Source organism: Mustela nivalis (genome assembly GCF_964662115.1).
Source record: "Mustela nivalis genome assembly, chromosome: 12".
Taxonomy (NCBI): Eukaryota; Metazoa; Chordata; class Mammalia; order Carnivora; family Mustelidae; genus Mustela; species Mustela nivalis.
The window spans coordinates 81,013,955-81,033,608 of NC_139031.1; the positions used below are offsets into that span (position 1 = coordinate 81,013,955).

Genomic DNA, 19,654 nt, shown 5'->3' on the forward strand with positions numbered 1-19,654 from the left:
AAAAAAATTTAACTTTTTAAGACTAAATTATCATGGGGAAAAAGCTGTAACTTCTATGCTTTGCTTTCCCCTAGCTCTGAAATTCCACAGTTCTCATTGATCAGTGTACTTGGTCTTGACTGGATATTCTTGCTGACCTTCTGAGGGAGGGGCTTGTTTCAGTGATTCTAACATATCTTTGCCTGAGGCAGAATTGCAGCACCCTTGCCAGGGGCCAGGCTAAGAAATCTGCTCGGGTTCACTCTTGGGAGCTTTTGTTCCCTGAATGCTTTCCGTAAAGCTCTAGAGGAGGAGAATGAAAATGGCAGCTTCACAATCTCTGGCACTGGAGGAGTGGAGAGCTCGGGTCCACACTCCTCAGGATGCCATCAGAGATAAGCAGTCAATCACTCCCATGTCTCTGGTCTCTGGTCACACTCTTAGCTCACCCGGCCTGTGACTGAGTGTTTGTATCTCTGGTGCACAGCCTCATTTGGTGTCTACAAACCCAGCAGATTCCTGCCATGTGTCCCTGTGCCACTCTCCTGGAGGAGGAAGGAGGGGATTCTCTCTGGGTCTGCCACTTGTGGAGTCCTTGCTTGAAGAGCAGTTGTCTGAGTGTGGATCATGGTTTAAGGTAACCCTGATTTAAAAATCTCACTCCTCGGCTCTGTCTCTGTAGTGAGCTTCCTCACTGCACTACCTCGGAGTGTCTGTCACACTCAGACACCCCAATCTTTTTGTGATCCTGTGGGACCTGAGACCACACTGTCCCTGTGAGGGCTCCACCCCTGCTTAGCCTCTGGAGTGATGTCCCTCAGTGAAGCAGACTTCTAAAAGTTCTGATTTTGTGCTCCACTGCTCCATTGCTTGCCAGAAGCCGGCCCCTTCCACCATGGTCTACCTTCCCTTTGTTTAGGATTCGCTTCTCCACACATCCTACCTTTCAGAAAGTGGTCAATTTTTGTTCCTAGAATTGCTCCTCTTCTTCTCTTCTATCTCCTGTTGAGTTTGTAGGTGTTCAGAATGGTTTGATAACTATCTAGCTGAACTCTAGAACCTGATGTTATTTCAGTCTGCTACTCCTCTGCCATCTTACTTCTCCCTCCCCTCCAAGAGTTTTATGTATTTTAAAAATTTAACACTTGATACTAGATTGATAGTTGAGAAATAAATTTAAACTTAAAGTTGATGCTCCACTTTCAGAACGTTTATGTGCCCTATAATCTTATGTTGATTGAAATCAAGAGAATATTTGCTTAGCAAATACTGTTTTAAAGCATGAAAAGTTACACACTAAAAATAATTGCATTTGACATCTTCTTTTCTTTGTGTTGATTCACAAAGCTTTTACTTTTACTAATACAAATTTCAGCTGAGGCCTAAAATGATGTATTAGAGTTGATGCCATCAGTTTTTGGTACTTTCTTGTAATATGACAATATGATTGCATATTAGCTAATACTCTATACAGTTTCATGCCTTGTGTGAATACATCACAGATAGTAAGGATTATTTTAATTTTATATTTGATGGTTCTTTTCTGTTTGTTGATTGTTAACGATGAAATTTGTGATGATAGATCTAAATCAATTTTAATATAACATTTACATGATACTCATGCAATCATCATATACCTTAACTTCAAACAAAGCTTTTGTCACAAAAAATGTGATGTATAACATTTTTTATTTTTAATAGACTAAACTGAGTATACATTTTACATAAGGAAGCCAAAACAGTAAATATTTTTTTATAAAGACACCTTTAATCAAGACATAAAACTTGACCTCAAGATGCCACTAATTATCCATTGTAACTGTAATGTAATGAGTTAGCATAATTTATAAAATCTGCTAATTGCCTTTCATGGTCATGGATATTAATCTACCTCTTAATATAAATAAGTCATAGAGCATGTTAAACATTTAATGTAGAAAAATTAGGCATTTTTGAGACATAATGGGATCTTATTATAGTGTTGTGTTATTACTGGTTTATAGGCTCTCCAGAAGTGCTTTTTATTTTCATCCATTTGTTTGTCAATGAGCAAGTACCTATTGAATACCTACTAGGTGTCAGAGTCTGCTCTCTCATGGAATTTACATCCTAACAACTTAAACAATACACAGGTAAATATAAAACATAATTTAGGTGGTGGTAACAGAAAAGGAGAACAGTGAATGTTGACAGTGGGGTTGTGGGAGATAAGCAAGTTTAGACAGGGCAAGGAGTAATATTTGAGCAGAGATATGAACCACATAAAATAGGGAAAGGGAAGGTAATTCTAAACATGTTCATTTAAAAATGAGGGATAGATTTGTTGCAGCTCCTTGGTGATTTGTATCACGCTTATAAAGAACATGATTGCTATCTCTAACTTTTAGCATGCTGATAAGGTGATAGTTGTTTAGAAAGAATGGTAGTGATTTATTGAGATTCCATTTCCAAGAGCCACTTGTGAAGGTAATCAGTGATAAGTTCCATATCAGTATTCTAGGCTTTTGCAATTTTATCATGGACTGTGACAACATATTTGCATACAAATTATCCTGCAGTGTTGTATATAAATAATCCAAGTCATATAAATTGAAAAGCATTATCCTAAAAGAGGTTTGGGGGAACTTTATTTTCAAAGAGAATTCTGGGATTTTTGTTCTAGTGTCTTCACTATTGACTGATTTTAAGTGGAACATAAGATCAATTGTTTGAGAAGGATATGCCATAATACCACTCACATCAGTAGATTCTGTCTCCTTTTACCTCCTTGTTTGTTCTTTCACCCAACATGTAATTGATTCCACATGGTCTGTCACATTACCATACCCCTACAAGCAAAGCAAAGTATCTTCTTGTCCCAGCAATCTATTCTCTGTCAATGTTGCTATCATTTTCTCATTCAGCTGGAAATCTTGGTGCATCTTTGATTCTTCCTTGTCCAGATCCACATCATTTCAGTCAACAATTCTTGCCCATTCGTGTTTTGTTTTCTCAAGAATTAAGCTCAACGAGTGGCTGGGTGGGTTAGTGGGACTCTTGATTTTGGTTCAGGTCATGATCTCAGAGTCCTGGGATCCAATCAAGCTCCATGTTGGGGCTCAGTAGGGACTTTGCTTCAGAGTCTTTTCCCCTGCCCCTCCCTCCACTCTTGCTTGTACACTGTATATTCACTCTCTCTCTCTGCCTCTCTTTCTCTCAAATAAATAAATAAGTCTTAAGAGAGAAAAAAAAAAAGAATTTGGGGCATGTGGGTGGCTCAGTTAAGCATCTACCTTTGGCTCAAGTCATGATCCCAAGGTCCTGGCATTCAGCCCTGTATTGGGTTTCTTGCCCAGCAAGAAACCTGCTTCTCCCTCCCCACCCCATCCCACCCCTGGCTCCTGCTCTCTCTCTTGCACTCTCCCTCTCACATAAATAATAAAACCTTTAAAAAAATTAAGGTCAGCATTTTGTATGAAAATCTATAGTCTGAACTTAAAGCAGAGCTTCAGAGCTTTCTTTGGGCCCAGGACCATGGAAGATATGACATACTTCTCTCAGCAGGACTGGCTCATCCTCAGACATGGCATATGATTCATATGTAAAATAACCACATAATTCTGATAGATCTCCTTTGGGGATATGGTCTCTTGTGTGTGCACTCTTCTTCCTTGTAGTTGCTTATTTCTAGCATGGCAGAGATATTGTTTGGCACAGAATGAAGAAATCTCAGGAAATGTTGCAGTTTTGTTGTATGTTTAGCCAAGTCAATTAATCTCTGAAATGCTTTAATCACTTGTAAATTAAAACACTACTTCTATTTGCCATTTACAGTTCTTATGTTGGACAAATGCAATGATAAATACTAAAAATCTTTGAAATAAATAACATTCTACACACAGAAAGAATAATAATATTATTGTAGTTAATTAACATTGAGTGAATGAAACTTTAATCTAATTTTATTATTCTAGACTTCACATTCTGTATTTTACAATACAAATTTTGAATTAAAAATTAGTCCTTAAATGATGTCCCCTCTCACTGCAAAACAGAATTACCTGACTTGAACCTAGAATCAAAAAAAGTGTAAATATTTCAAGTCAAGTATAATGATAGCTTCAAAATCAATGAAGACTGAACATTGGAGAGGGTCTTTATTTAAAATGGTGGGGTTTTGGTCAAAAATAAACCCTATCTTTAGTAAATTATTTTTAAAATCAGGCTTCTTTAATGAATTATTTCAAATACCTTTACTATTAACAAAATTAATAACTGCCATGTTGATATTACTAAAAAAAAGATAATTCTCAGGTCAATGGATACTTTATTTTCAAGGTAATGAAAATTCTAGGCATTCCTCCAGATTTTTCAAGAGTTAGCCATTAGATATTACCTTTAAAAGTCTTACTCATCAGGGGTGCCTGGGTGTCTCAGGCGGTTAAGTATCCTACTCTTGATTTCAGCTCAGATCATGATCTCATGGTACCGAGATCCAGACGGGTCAGATTCTATGTTCGGGGGAGTCTGCTTGAGATTTTCTCCTTCTGCACCCCCTATCCCTGCAATGCACCTGCACACACGCTCTCTCTCAAATAAATGAACAAACCTTTTTTTAAAAAGTGTTACTTACTCATCAAAAGCTAGAAATTATTGTACTGTTTTGTAAAAATTATTATGCAGAATGGAGACTTAAAATCATTGTCATTCTTTGCTGTGGTATGCTTTTAAGGAGTATATAATGAAAGTATGCGGCTAAACAACCAACATTAGTATTTTCCCAGATAATATTAAGGATTCTTGGTCACATACTTCCTAAAACATAAAATAAACATACTAAAAAATATTTGTTTTTTATACTTACTTTCGAGACAAAATTATCTCTCAAATTATAGGGGTGATTATTTGACAAAAGAAAGTAAAACTTTCATTCAAATGAGATATGTGCACCACAGGGTTAACTAAATAAAAGCCACTTTTATGACCTACCGAATAGCTCAGAGTATCAGTCCAAAAAAGAAACCTATAATAATGAGAAATCCCTCTTTTATGACCGGAAGAATTTCTGAATTTCTGTAAATCATACTGACTATGTATTGTTGCATTCATATATTTGGAACATTTATTAATACTACAAAATCACTTAAGTCATCACTTGAGCAGGAATGAAATTCAACTAATATTTATTGAGTACTAATCAATTGTGCTAGGGTTTAAAGATCAAAAATTGCACTAGGCAGGAAAATGAAGTTTGTTGCAAATGAAGAATAGCAACATTTATTCCTACTATCCTCTGATTTTCATAATATAATGGTGATGCTCTGTGATTAATGTAAGTGGGCAGCATAACTGTTTCTTGCGCCTAGCCACAAAAAGTACTTACCTTCAGCTCCTTTTAATACAACCAACCCTTTGGGGGCACCTGGGTGGCTCAGTGGGTTGAGCCGCTGCCTTCGGCTCAGGTCATGATCTCAGGGTCCTGGAATCGAGTCCCGCATCGGGCTCTCTGCTCAGCGGGGAGCCTGCTTCCCTCTCTCTCTCTGCCTGCCTCTCCATCTACTTGTGATTTCTCTCTGTCAAATAAATAAAATCTTAAAAAAAAAATACAACCAACCCTTTAATAACACCCCAAAATGTGAAATCAGGCAGCATATATGTATTTCCCCTCGTATCAGATTTTTTTTCTCCTCTGCTGTTATTTCTTTCCTAAAGCAGTAAACACTAATTTCCTATGAAGCTTACAGCCTTTACATTTTTTTCTTGATTTCAAAGTATATTTTTAGGTAAACAGTCACATAACATTTTCATAAAAAATTATTAAGAATAAGTAATAGTACTTTGGTAAAAATGAAAGTTTACTTCAAAGAGATATTTTCAGTAGGTTTTTATTACAAACAATTCAAGGCATGAGCTGGAGTTGCTTAAGATGGCAACCTCTAAATATCTTTTTATCAGTTAAAAAATCATGCACAATTTTACAAGTAATCAGGGGATAGAAAGCAATCAACAATGCCTTTGGTGAATTATATGTTCTTTTTTTTTTCCTATTGCTGGCTCAGTGTCCCCTATAATTCTACAGGCAATACGGCCCCAGATGTCTAAAAATGAATTTTTTGGAAATTTTAATTGATAGCCTTCAGGTATGGATAATTGAATTTACTAATCTATAGCACTATGCCAGGCAAGTGTATAAATAGCCCCTAAAACTCTAGTTGGAGGAAGTAATTTTATAATTCAGTAAAAGTCCATTATAATATAACTCATTTTCAGGGCCTTTGACTCTACTTATTGCTTGATTCATACACTTCTGTTTTAGCTACTTGAGGGAGGCACAGTGATGTTGGCCATTTGGTAATAGGCATGGTTTTCTCTCCCATCTTCCACTGCTTGAGAGTTTTGTTTCCTCCCACTTCCCTTTCCACTGATATGATTTCCTCAGATATCATTTGGGTTTAGTCCCTCAAACCCATCTCCTGCTTCTCATTTCTTTCCTGACTCAGATCAGGGCCTTGATTTTCAGTGGTGAAAGTAGTAACAACCTTGGGGCACAAGAATGGTAACGAAATCTTCCCTCTATGTCCTTCCTTACTCTGCCTCCACTGTCAGAGTCCCCAGTGGCTATTTTCTTACTTCTTATCATCCACCCACTTCTGCTTTCCTAACATGCATCTATGCATACTCGCACACAAATGCGCATCCTATTCCTCAAATGACACATTTAACTGAGTTAGGTGAGTTTAGATCCTTATGCAGTCTGAAAATACTTTCCAGGCTCTGTAACCATCAATTTCCCACTATTATCCACTGACCTTGTCTTTCCTACAGGGTCTATACTATGTTTATAATGTACACTATGTATGTGATCCTTAGGTATTACACACAGGAGGGGGATGGGTAGACAAAATGGCTAGGGGCTTGCAAATTTTTGTAGGGAAAAGCATTTCAGATCTGTTTTTCATGATTTTATGAGTAATAAAGGGTTTTTTTTTTTTTTTTTTGGACTGGGAGAGGGATGGAGGGAGAGAATCTTACGCAGGCTCCACACCCAGCATGGAGCCTGATAAGGGACTCAATCTCACAACCCTGAGATCATGACCTGAGCCGTTATCATTTTTAAGAATGCCCAGGATATTTCATAATGATTTTGTGTTTGTTTCTAAAATAGGAAATCGGGGAAGAGATTACAGCCCATTTTATAATGAAATCAGATCAAGTAGATAGATGATGGTAACACGAATGAAGGCCAGCAAGACCTCAGAATAAACTGCGGCCTGAGCAACTCTGAAGAAAAAGAGTTTAGGGTGAGCAGGGCTGTGAGGAAATACATCAGCAGGATGCTCACAGTCTCATAAGCATTTATACAAGGGTATATGCAATTGTCCTCCCAGCAGGCTCCTCCCTCCTCTACCTATTCCTAAGCCATCGTTGCCCTGAGGAATCTTTAAGGGTATCAGCAAGAATCCCCACCAGGGTCTTGGAGCTGAGTGTTCCATTTGAATTCTCCTTGAAAGATGTGTTTTGAATTTTTATAACCTGTCAGCCTAACTTGGAACTATAACTCTTATCCTCCTGCCCCCACCTCCCAGGAAGCATTGTTATATATGGCAATTGTAACAATTATGTGTTTCCAATATACCATGAATAATGTATTTCAGGTGCCTAATTAATTTAAAAGACTTATAGATGGGCCAAAGACATAATTATAATAGGCTACATTATTTCTATGGGGAAAAAAAAATCCTGCATTCCAAATAAACTTTTGGAACACATTCCTCATTATTCGAAGTCAGCCTGTAGCAATTCAAATCATGTGCCTAGAATTCTTATAACTTCATTAGTCCTGGCCCATCATGACACAGCCTATAGAGGATATATTAGTCTGTTCTTTGGAACCAGGTTTGTCAGGGAATTTCTTTGTATTGTCACAGTAAAATGGGCTCATAAATAAAGCTGTGATTTTTTTTTTTTTTTTTTAAGTCAGTTTCGGCAGTGTGGTCCATGTCATGGCACTTTCCAGCATGAAGACATTTGGAGTAGACCATCAATTCTCCCAGGTCATCTGGGCGTTTTAAGTTGCAGCAGGTTAGCAAAAAATTAAGTGGGATGACTGACCTTGTACTATAGTTCTGAAAACATGAGATAATGTCATATGTTTACAGATCTATTCCTGATAATACTCATCAATTTTACTCACAATATCACCTCTTTAAAAATATAATTTTTCACTTGATTTGAGGATAATAGCTTGCTAATATAAAATGAAACTAACTTGGACATTCATTGTTTGAATATCATTCACATGTTCGCTTTCAATAAGTAAGCAATTTGTTGTATGCTTTTAAAAATTAATGTGGGTAGGGGCACCTAGGTGGCTCAGTTGTTAAGCATCTGCCTTCAGCTCAGATCATGATCCAGGGGCCCTGGGATCAATCCCTGCATCAGGCTTCCTGCTAGCATGAAGCCTGCTTCTCCCTCTCCAATTCTATCTGCTTGTTCTCCCTCTCTTACTGTGTCTCTCTCTGTCAAATAAATAAATAACATCTTTAAAAACATTAATATGGGTAAATGCTTGGATTTTCCAAGAAAAGGAATTGTGATATTTTTATCTTTACATTTTTAAAAAATTTATGCTTAAATTTGGACAAATAGTTTAAAAAGCAACCAAGACCCCAAGTGAAGAAAGAATTTCCTGGTGAATTATGCAGATATTTTGGACAATAGTTTTTTCCTCAGCCTTAGTAATTTTACATAGAAACCTTTGAGTGTTGTTGCACTTTATAAACCTTTAATTAAAGATTTCAAATCCATTCATAACTATCCTAATAGATTGTGTTTTTTTTCACTTTAAACTTATAGTGATATAATCTCTGATTTAAAAAAAAATAGATTGAATTCAGGTCAGATTACTTTTTGGCCATATGTTCTTTTATCTATGTTTAATTTGTTGTGGCATCCTTTTTATAAAGAATATCTAGTGTTTAATAGTTAGGTGAGCCAAAGAAATTAATAGAAAATACCCTATTCCTACACTGAATTAGCCACCTTGAAATATTGTAGAAAATTTAGATACACATGAGTGGTTTCGACTATGTGCCTGTACTTTACATTTCTTGATTGTAAAATTTGGGGTAATGCTTGTACAGCACTTAGCACAATGCCAGACATGTACCAAATATTCACTTCTTCTTCTCTATGGGAACCTATAATCATAACTATAAGAACATTTACTTTGAGGCCAAGGCTAACAATGAAAAATGAAACTCAATATTAATATCCCATCTGTGCAGTAGTAGGGGGAAGAAAGTGATAAAAAGCCATTTTCAATAGAGCTAGAGAATATTATAAACTACTTGCATTTATCTCTGTCATTTTCTCTGAAACAGCAATTATTCTCTCTAGTTTTGAATCTCCTAATGATGTGCAACTGCTTAATATATTTTGTTGACTCTTTTATTATTACATTTCTTTTTTTTTAATTTTTTATTTTTTATAAACATATATTTTTATCCCCAGGGGTACAGGTCTGTGAATCACCAGGTTTACACACTTCACAGCACTCACCAAAGCACATACCCTCCCCAATGTCCATAATCCCACCCCCTTCTCCCAAAACCCCTCCCCCCAGCAACCCTCAGTTTGTTTTGTGAGATTAAGAGTCACTTATGGTTTGTCTCACTCCCAATCCCATCTTGTTTCATTGATTCTTCTCCTACCCACTTAAGCCCCCATGTTGCATCACCACTTCCTCATATCAGGGAGATCATATGATAGTTGTCTTTCTCTGCTTGACCAGGAAAAGAAGTCTGTAACATACAATGGTAAAAATATTATTACATTTCTTATACAAAATATGTAATGCTACTAAAATTTGAAGAAAACACACAAGGATATTAAGGTATGATAAAAAGGATTGACTGTACTCTCTAGTATTATGAGTAAAATATGGAAGGGATACAAATTTTTCATACACCTAAATGTTTCTAGCTATGAAAAAGCAATTAACCAGATTAATTCATCTACAGTGAGTTACCATGGGCCTTCTATGTGTGCTCCTATTTAAAATAGACAAAGGAGAATTATTGGGGGAAGAACAGTTTTACTGGGTCACAATTTATAGAATGGCCAGAATAGATCAAATGCACCCAGTGATTTGGTGCAGTTCTCTAGCTGCCTGAAAATGAGATGGGCCTCTAGATCATCAGAAACCAAAGATACAATTTTCCACCTAAAAAGGGGTTGGAGCCTGCTCAGGTAGACTTGATTAGATATGTCTGTCACCTATTTTGTGGCTGTGGATCTTCACAAAATCAATCAACTTTCTTGTGATTTATTTCTCCATTTTTGAGGTAAGCCAAGCAGAAACTATTTTTAGAAAAGGAACATAGCAACATAGCCTTATAATCATTTCCTACTGTCTATTCCCTGACTTCCCCACCACCCAATAAAGTGAGATGAAATAAATTTGTGATTAGTCACAGGCATAGCTTAATAGATACGGATAAAACTATTTCATCTTCCAGTTTCCTATAGACAGCTTTCTGTCTACTACTTAGACAGAAATTTTATTTTACTGCTTATTTGACAAAGACAGTGTATGAAATCAATTGTCTGTTGATGTTCTTACCTTTCTGGACAATTCAGAAAATTATAAAACAGTATCCTAGGGAGATTATCCATGGCTTTATTTCTTATAGACTAGGGATAACTTGTGGTCTGAGGTTATAAATACCTAATGAAATTAATGTGATTATCTGATTACCCAAAAAAATCCCCAAACATTTTATATGGAAGCATAGAATTGAAATCTAGTGGAGACCTTATTTGGTTCTACACATACTGTTATGGACTGAATCTTGGTCTCCTCCAAAACTCACATATTGAAATTCTAACCTCTAATGTGATAGTATTTGGAAGTGGGACCTTTGAGAAGTAGTTAGGTTATAAGGTGGAGCTCTCATTAATGAGTTAAGTAACTTTACAAGAACATTAGAGAGATGAGTTTTCTATCAGCCATGTGAGGATACAAGGAGAAGATGGTCACTTGCAGATCAGGAAGAGTACCCTCACCAGGTACCCAAACTGCCAGCTTCTTGATCTTGGACTTAGCATCCAGAATTGTAAAAAATAAATACCTGTTGTTTAAGCCACTCAGTTAAATGGTATTCTGTTCAAGAAGCCCCAAATGACAAGACACCCACCTTTTACAGTGAGAAAAATGAGACCCAGAAATGAAAGGCCACTCAATGAATTAAGTGTTGGAGTGGAAATTGAAACTCAGTTTCCTAATCTGCAGTCTAGCATTCTTTCCACTACAGTCTTTGTGATTTATTTATTCAGTAAACATTATGGGGCCTCCTGTTTTCAGAAGGCATTACTTTCGAGACTAAAGTGAGGAGAGGAGAGAAGATATAAAATGACTAGGGAGTTCCCTGTCCTGGGAAGCTTACAGTTTAATATACAACTTAGAGTCGACACACTTTTCATTGTTTGGCCTGTTAGAATGTGCAGAATGCTTAGGGAATGTGGCCAGGATATGGAACTTCAGAGGAAGTGAAGGCCAAAAGATCACAAGGAAAGCCAAGGGAAGGATAATTTTAAGCTGAAGGATGGATATGATTTCAACTGGGAATATCAAACAGAAGGCATTCTTATCTATGAAGTTTCTCCATTTGAAAATAACAACGGGGAAATGAACAAAGCTGGTTAGAAAAAAGAGCAGCTTTATGTGTCCAGGAGGCAAATATGATGGGTAGATTCTTCAGGGTGCCACTTTCAGGATGCATTCACATTCTTGGGTCACTCCACTGATAAAGGCCAACTCTTGGAAGAGAAACTTTGATTGGCTACACAAGAGCAAGGCAGATTGACCAAGAGTCTAATCATATTTATAGAGAATGAGAGAAATATAGCCACTCAAAAAAAAAAAAAAAAAAAAAAAAAAGAAAGAAAGAAATCAAAGTGCTGTTACCAAAAGAAAGTAGTTCAACATAAAGCACAAAAATGATTACAAAATATAAAGCAGAAAGAAAGACAAAAATCAAATGCTCACTCCTGCTGGAGTATGAATGGAAAAACGAAAACATAAAAACAAAACACTGAGGTAAAGAGAAGAAAAGACAACTCAGGTCAACAGAATGTTAGAGTAGCCTGATTGGCTGAAGCATAGGATGAATAGATGACATTGGATGAGCCAGACTTTGACTTGAGGGCCATCTTCATCTTCCTCTTCTATGTACCCTGCACCATCCCAACCAGTAAATTGCTCTTCTCAACTTATAAGGAGCAAGCGGATTGCTGAAGTACTTGATTCAAGGAAGAGAAAGTTGGAGCTAATAGCCATCCCCACTAATGAGGGATGGGACTACACTTGTTAGGTAGTTGCAATCAGATTCCAGACACAAACATTGGAAAGCCTGGTGTATTTCTCCCTCAGCCTTAGAAAAGCAACTGGCTTTAGCTACAAGGCTTAGGATTGACAATTTGTCTTCGGAAGTATACCAAGGAGTTTCTCTCCACCTGAACCAAGTAGACTCTTCTACTCGGCGTTCAAGTAGTAAAAGAGATAAAGTGGTTGTATTGGGGGCATTTCTGAAAACTGTAGAAACCATAGAGATGCATACCATTTCCCAATAGTAACATTTGGAGTTTTTTCCCACAAAATCCATGGGAGTTGCTTCTCTGATGATTCTCCCAGTCCTCCTCCCATCTTTGCTCTGAACCCCATGTTGGGTAATTTGTGAGAGCTTTGCTTTCTTCATTTGTAATATGAAGAGTTTGAATCAAGTTCTGTCTTAAGAGCTCTTAAGTTATCCTTCAATGCCAGGTTCAAAAACGTGTTTGGGGTCATGTTGAGAAAGGACTTGACTACTTCGGACTCAGAATTTTGGTCTTCAGGCTATAGATTATGAAAGTCAAGTACATGATCTTTAGAAGCAGAATCATTGGCTTCAAATCCTTCCCAGATCTCTCATGGACAGATATGTTATTTGGGAAAGTATTATATCTTTTAATTATTTTATTTTATAAAATAAGTGGCTAAAAACTCACAGTTAAGTGAAATAGCTCATAATTTTTAAGGTAGAATAGTAAGAGCCCACTGGGGTTTTTAAGGGCAGAGTACAGTGGCTAAGACATTGGCAGTGGCAGGTGCTCTGCTTGATGGAATGATTGGGTTGGCATCTGATAAGCCAACAAATCTAGGTATCACTAACAAGTGACAAAACAGAAATGCCACAGACAAAAAATAACAACACAACCAAAAATTATAACTATGGAAAATAATGTGGTGGATTATTCGGTTATTTTAATAGTAGATAATATTTACTGAACACTTCACCTTGTGGAATTGTTTAAAATGTTAACTTAAATACCTGAAATCAGGTAGTCTTGAGACCCAGGAGCTATTTTTCAGCTCAATCTTGGCCCCACTGCCTGTTGCTTAATTCTTCTCTAATTTACATGGCTAATTAAGGAAAAATGTGCCTTTAAGTGTGTTTGTGTGTGAGTCTGTGTATACATACTCTATAAATATATATGTATATAAAACAGTTTTATATATATATATATATATATATATATATATATATAATAGTTATATATAAAGCATATCGACTGGGATCATGTAGAGTTGCAGGTAACAGAAAACCATAATAGTTTCAGAAAATAAATATATACTTTTTCTCATATAACAAGAAATCTTGTTATGCAGTTTCTGATATTATTTTAGGTGCTCATCGAAACTGTCAGGGACGTAGGTTGTTTCTAACCTCTACTTCAATCTCCTAAGCGTGTTGGATTTTTCCCTTGTGCAAGTCACTTTATGGTCAGAATGTGACTACTCCATGTCAGATATCCAGTCTAGTTCAGTGAATAAGAAATACCCTTCTTCTGTGTGAGGTCTTAATGGAAGACTGAAGGGGCAGGTAAGAAGGTGAGGAGCTAGATCTTAGAACTATTTCAGATCACTGTGATCCATATCCTAGAGCAGAGCATGTTTGGGCCTGAAACTAAGTCAGGCTTCTTAATTAAAAAAAAAAGGATAGTGGAAAGAATGCTGGTAGGCAAGTAGCAGAATTCACCATAACAAGGATAAATAAAATTGCCTTACTTGAAAGATGCTATGATACATTATGAAGAAAAGTAAAGTATTTATGAAATATGAGTTGAGAAGTCCTTCCAAAATAATTGTAATCATTTATGCCTTTCATTTTAATTAATGGAAGACATTTTTAAATAATTCTCAGAAACTTCAGCAGATAATTCCATGGTGGGGGGGGGTGGAGTAGTCACTTAATGAATAGATAGCCTTTTCTTATTGTTTCCTTAAGTAGGCCAAAATTTGAGAGGGCTAATGTAGTATTTTTGCAGTTAAAAAATAATGGTTTCAACTGATAATCCATTTTCAGGGACAAGAATCACCCTGGATGACAAAATGTGAGCTTATCCATGTTACATTAGGTGAGTGATTCTAGCTTACTTTAGTGGACAGACTACATCTGTTCTTCTATAGTTAGCATTTTCTCGGGCTGCCAGAAAGCATCTCATCACTTGGCATGTCCCACATATTAGAGAGGAAAAGAGAAGAAAGCTGGAGTTCAGTTGCTGAAGGACCTGTATACTTAGAGCCTTGCAGAAATGACAGCAGGGAACAGACAGGCATGATGGTTGCTCTATGGCTGTAATGAATTAGCAGCAAGGGTAGACATGATCTGTTGACTGGAAAAGACCAACGGAGAGAAACAGAATTTCAGGATTTCTAATTGTTAACTACTTCAGAGAGGTGTCAGGAGGTCCAAGCTACATGGAAATGCAGGATGTTTGGAAGTATAAATAATAGGTAATTGTTGATAAGTGCGATATTAGTTTTAAGTGACTTTCCTATCTGACTGCTCTCCTTTGACTAAGGAAATTGTTTTGAATTTGGAAAATTATATGTGCAAGCATTCTGGATATAGTATTTATGTGCATTCAATAAGCATTATGTTTTACTTTGATGTCATTTATTTTCTGCTATCATATCATATTGTGTAGAAGAAAAATAGATTCTGATTATTTGCTCAAATATATGAGAAACGGTGTTTGGAGAGTAAGAATTGTGATAGTCAATTCAGTTAAAAGTACTATTTCTTAGTACTGGGTGGCTCAGTTGGTTGGGCAACTGCCTTCAGCTCAGGTCATGATCCCGGACTTCCAGGATCGAGTCCCGCATCAGGCTCCCATCTCGTTGGGGAGTCTGCTTCTCCCTCTGACCTTCTCCTCTCTCATCTCTCTCTCACTCATTCTCCCTCAAATAAATAAATAAATAAAATCTTAAAAAAAAAAAGGTACTATTTCTTATGGCATCTTACTGAGACTGCCAACAGGTTAGGAGACAACTGAAACAATGGAGTCAGAAATTTCAAAAATGTGTCAATATGTAGTTTGAAAATATATTTACTGTTTGTGTAAGAGGTTGTTTGTGTTGCATATATGCACACCCACAGAATGCTATTTTTACATGGTCATGGTGGTGCAAATACATGGATAAATTATAATTTGGGGATTCAAAAGGACTTGAAGATACTGTGATTTATATGATTATTACAGATTTCGTAGTCTAGTCTATAATTTTTTGTGTTGGCTCAGTTGCTTAATATGATTGAAAAGATAAAAGGTAACTGTTTCAGGGATTTTTATTTATATTTTTGTAGGTATTTCGATTTCTTTTAAGTATAAGAATAAAAATAAGAATAAGAAATCATCTTCATAATTTAATATCAATGGAGCATCTTTGTGGCTCGGTAGGTTAAGGAGCCAATTCTTTTTTTTTTTTTTTAAGATTATATTTATTTATTTGACAGACAGAGATCACAATCACAAGTAGGCAGAGAGGCAGGCAGAGAGAGAGGGAGGGGGAAGCAGGTTCCCTGCCGAACAGAGAGCACGATGTGGGGCTTGATCCCAGGACCCTGAGATCATGACCTGAGCCAAAGGCAGAGGCCTTAACCCACTGAGCCACCCAGGCACCCCAGGATCCAATTCTTAATATCAGCTCACGTTTTGATCTCAGGGTCATGAATTCAAGCATTGCATTGGTCTATATGCTGGATGTGGAACCTACTTAAATAAAAAAAAAATAATAATAACTTAGAATAATTACCTTTAGGTATGAAATTAGTCATTGATAGATGTACAATGTAAGTTTTCTCACCTATAGCTCAGTTTATTTTTCATTAAAGTATAATGGCAAATAGGCTTAAAATTATTTCTGTAATAATAACATTAATAATAATAAAAAACTACTATAATAATAAAAAAATAAAAAATAATAAAATATTTTAAATTTTAAATTTTTTTAAAAATTAAATAATAAAAAACAACTATAATAATAAAACATAATAAAAAATAATAATAAATAATTTTTTAGATAAAAAAAATCTAAATTTTTCCAAACTTTGTCCCAAGTTAAAAATATCTGCACATAGCAAATTATTTTGATTTTTTATATAAAGGGAGAAAGTATTAATATTTATATAAGGTTTTTTTCTTTTAGCTTTTCATATGATGCCACTTATTTAAAGATACATAGTGACTTTGAATAACTTAAAAATATTCTCAAACCTTGAAGACATACAAGGTTATTTTGAAATAAGCCAGTCACTAAAGGGCGAGTATTATATGATTCCACTTATATGATATACCTACAGTAGTCAAATTCATAGAGACAGAAAGTAGAATGATGCCTGCCAGAGCCTGGGGGGAAAGGGACAATGGATCTGGGGCGGGGGGATGTTCTTTTTCAGCCATGCAATGAGACATTTCATTGTTATTTCAGGAGTAACACATATCTTTTGCCATAATATAGACTACATTCTAAATGAAAAATAGTTTAAAGAATGCATTGTAGAACACTGACAATTATTATCTCAGTAAATGTTTTTATTATCAAGGAGATAAAGGTTTTTTCTTTTTAAGATTTTATTTATGTATTTATTTATTTATTTGTTAGAGAGAGAGAGAGAAAGAATGCAACAAGCAAGCAGAGTGGCAGGCAGAGACAGAGAGGGAAGCAGGCTCCCTGTTGAGCAAAGAGCCCGATGCTGGACTTGATACCAGGATGCTGGGATCATGATCTGAGCTGAAGGCAGCAGCTTAACCGACTGAGCCATCCAGTTATCCCAAGGACCAACTGAGCCACCCAGGTCCCATGACCTGAGCCAAAGGCAGCAGCTTAACCGACTGAGCCACCCAGGCGTCCCAAGAAACCCAGTGGGTTCATGAGGGGCACCTAGGTGGTGGAGTTGGTTGAGCACTCAACTCTTGGTTTTGGCTCAGTTGATAATTGCAGGTGGAGGGATTGAGCCCCAACCTCAGGCTCTGTGCTCAGCATGGAGGCTACGTAAGACTTTCTCTCCCTCTGTCCTTCCCCCTCCACCACCATGTTCTCTTTCTTTCTCTCACTCTCTTTCAAACAAATAAATAAATCTTTAAATGGGTTCATGACTATATTTCTGACAGAATCAAATTCCATACTTAAAATATTTTCCAACATCCTTCATTAAGAAACTTTATCATTCTAGGAGGAATTGTCGATAAGGATCTTCGTCACTACCTCAACTTACGATTTCAGAAGGGTTCTGTGGACCACGAACTGCAGCAAATCATCCGTGACAACCTCTACCTCCGCACGGTGCCATGTGAGTACAACAGGCGATGTTGTCTTCCTATGTTAAAAAATAGATAACCAGTTATATATACATTATTTTTCTTTAAGAAAGTTAAATTGCATTGATTTTTTTATGATGGATTTTGGGACAAAATTGATTTGAGATATGGACTTTTTTTGAGGTATGGAATTTTTAAATGAAAAAACTTATAGCTATCATTGTGTGGTTTATGGTGATGTTGTAGCCAGAAGGGACTTGTGATTTTCAAGCTACAAAACTTTATCTTACTTCTTACCTAAGTATTGAGAAATATTAATTCTAGACCAGGATGCTGATGATTTAGAATGAATCATGATTGCGGTAGAACACCATGCTGGGAGACAGGAGAATGCAAATTAAGGCCATTAGCTGAAACAGATATTTTGTAAATGGAATCTACACACTAACTCCCAACCTCATCTCTGGTTTGCAGCAGGGAAACCTTGCAAGTGAAAAGAAATGCATGGAAAAGTAAAGCTAAATGTTCTATAATTCTTAGAAAGTGATAACATTGAGTATTGAGTACAAATTTCTTATATGCAACCTATAGAAGTCCACAAAACAACAATCCTCGATTATGAGCAGTTGATCCTTCAAAAGAGAGGACTTGGTCAAATGAAAAAATTCATGCATCAACTTTTTAGTACTTGTTTCATGTTATTTAATAATCTTCTGTTAACTTTAGGACAGTTCAAGGACTTTCCAAATCAGATCCGAGATCAAAATCCATTTCCTTCATGTTTCATGACCCCCAGAGATTTTACAATCTCCAGAAACTCTGTGGGTGTTGAGTGTATCCCTTTTGTTTTAGTTCTTTTTTGAATTTTATTAAACTCAAAGTTATTGGCTCGAGAAAGTTGATATTAAAGAAAGAAAAATTTGGCTAGCATAAATAAATAAAAAAAAGTGTGTATATATTTGCAGGGAGAGGATATTGAACTACAAGAACTATGTAAAAGCTATGGATCATGGATGATTATACTATGTTATGTATATATATATATATATATATATATATATATATATATATATATGTTTAAAACACAGAGAGAAGTAAAATGGAAAGTCAGCTCCCTGCCCTTTTCACCTATGCACATCTCAGGAGGGGTAAACTTTTGTCATTGTTAACACGTAATGTTCATCAAAATAAAAATGTCAGGGCCCCACTATCATGTATTCTTAAATGAGAATGCTTACTGATTGACATCTTGTCAGTCCAAATGCTACCTCTGTCTGTTTGTGTTAGTGAAGTGAATAGACTGTTGGGCTCTTGCTTTAAAGTTAGAAGTTGAGAAAAGTGCATTCTTAAACTTGTAAGTTTGACATTAGAGTGATGGCCAGAAGAAGATGGATTAAAGTAAGTGACTGAACTATTTATAAGGTAACGGGTGGACGCATTTCAAAGCTGTGATGTTGTCAGTGCAGCCATGTGCATTTATCTTTTGTGACATGAAAGAAAGGAGATCTGAAATACTGAATAAAGAATCCAGGCACTTTATTATGTTTAAAAGCTGAGGGAAATAGATAAGAGCCTGACATTCAGGAATAACTTGTAGTCTTTGCTAAGGCGATGACATAAATAAAAAGTCTTAATTAAATATGAAGATAATAGGAGTAAATTTTGCATTAGTTAATTAACTTCTTAAATAAGTCATCTCTCTTTAGAGTACCAAAGAAATACTACGAAGGAAAAATAAATATAAGGGTAAAATAACTAGGCTTATATGAGTAAACATAAAGAGTTTTGTGATATGATTTCAGTACAAGGTCATAAATTCAATTAGAAGTCCTTGAATAGCTCCTATAAAGTAGATGATTAAAAATTCAATGAATCTAAATATTAAAATCAAACAATTATTCTTTGGATTTGTAGCCACCACTCCTAATAGCCAATTCCAGTAATACTACTCATTAAGAGTACTCTTAACTTTGCATAAAAGTGAAGAAATATCTAAGATAAAAATCAGTCTGATTTATACGATCTTATAATCACTTTTGTACTGATAAATTGT

The 19,654-nt window shown here is 36.0% G+C and overlaps 1 protein-coding gene across 7 annotated transcripts in view; it reads left to right on the forward strand.

The window, feature by feature from the left end:
* Positions 1–19,654, forward strand: part of MAGI2 (membrane associated guanylate kinase, WW and PDZ domain containing 2) — a 1,346,145-nt gene that overhangs the window by 354,742 nt on the left and 971,749 nt on the right. For all 7 annotated transcript variants that reach the window (XM_082691818.1, XM_082691817.1, XM_082691819.1 and 4 more), the window contains exon 2: positions 17,517–17,633. In XM_082691818.1, the coding sequence (XP_082547944.1) occupies positions 17,517–17,633 (117 nt within the window). The remainder of the gene's footprint in view (positions 1–17,516; positions 17,634–19,654) is intronic.